The 529-nt window shown below is 57.7% G+C and overlaps 1 protein-coding gene across 1 annotated transcript in view; it reads right to left on the bottom strand.

The window, feature by feature from the left end:
• The window catches only part of EMH_0051060 (uncharacterized protein), a gene marked incomplete at both ends in the record, with an annotated part of 7810 nt that overhangs the window by 6497 nt on the left and 784 nt on the right, over nt 1–529 (bottom strand). Inside the window, one exon of the mRNA XM_013496714.1 lies at nt 72–475. Within this exon, the coding sequence (XP_013352168.1) occupies nt 72–475 (404 nt within the window). The remainder of the gene's footprint in view (nt 1–71; nt 476–529) is intronic.

The following is a 529-nucleotide window of genomic DNA, read 5'->3' as shown; positions in this document are numbered from 1 at the left end:
ATACATTCGCATGCAACAGCAGCAGAAGCAACTATGCATGCGTTTCACAGCAGCACAAGGAGCAGCAGCACCCTTATCCTGCTGCAGCAACTCTGCAGCGTGACGCAGACGCCTCAGATCCTTTGCAACCTGAAGCTGCCACACAGCAGCAACTTCTGCAGCAGCGGTGTCGATGCTGCTGCTGCTGCTGCTGCTAAGGGTAGAGCCACCCAATCTGCTAGTTGCTGCAGGTGCTGCTGCTGCTGCTGCTGTTGCTATTGCTGCAGTTCGTTCAGATTCAAGGGCAGAGGCAGGACGCGACCTTCGTGCTGCGGCTGCTGCATGCAGTGCCTGCAGCAGCAGCACGTAGAACGGCGACCCGAGATGTTTCCAATCTTTCTGCTGCTGCTGCTGCTGCAGCAGCAGCGGAGTGGCACTAGCAGCAGCAGCAGCAGCAGCTGCTGCTGCTGCTGCTGGCGTTGAGGGCGTAGCTGGCCTGAGCAGCCTGCAGTATACGGGGTCTGTGATGTCATAGAGATAGACAAAATGC

The sequence above is a fragment of the Eimeria mitis genome, genomic scaffold (assembly GCF_000499745.2).
Source record: "Eimeria mitis Houghton genomic scaffold, Emh_scaff2254, whole genome shotgun sequence".
In the NCBI taxonomy this organism is placed as follows: Eukaryota; Apicomplexa; class Conoidasida; order Eucoccidiorida; family Eimeriidae; genus Eimeria; species Eimeria mitis.
Note: the sequence above shows the minus strand (reverse complement) of the source record. Positions and strands in the feature narration are given on the sequence as shown.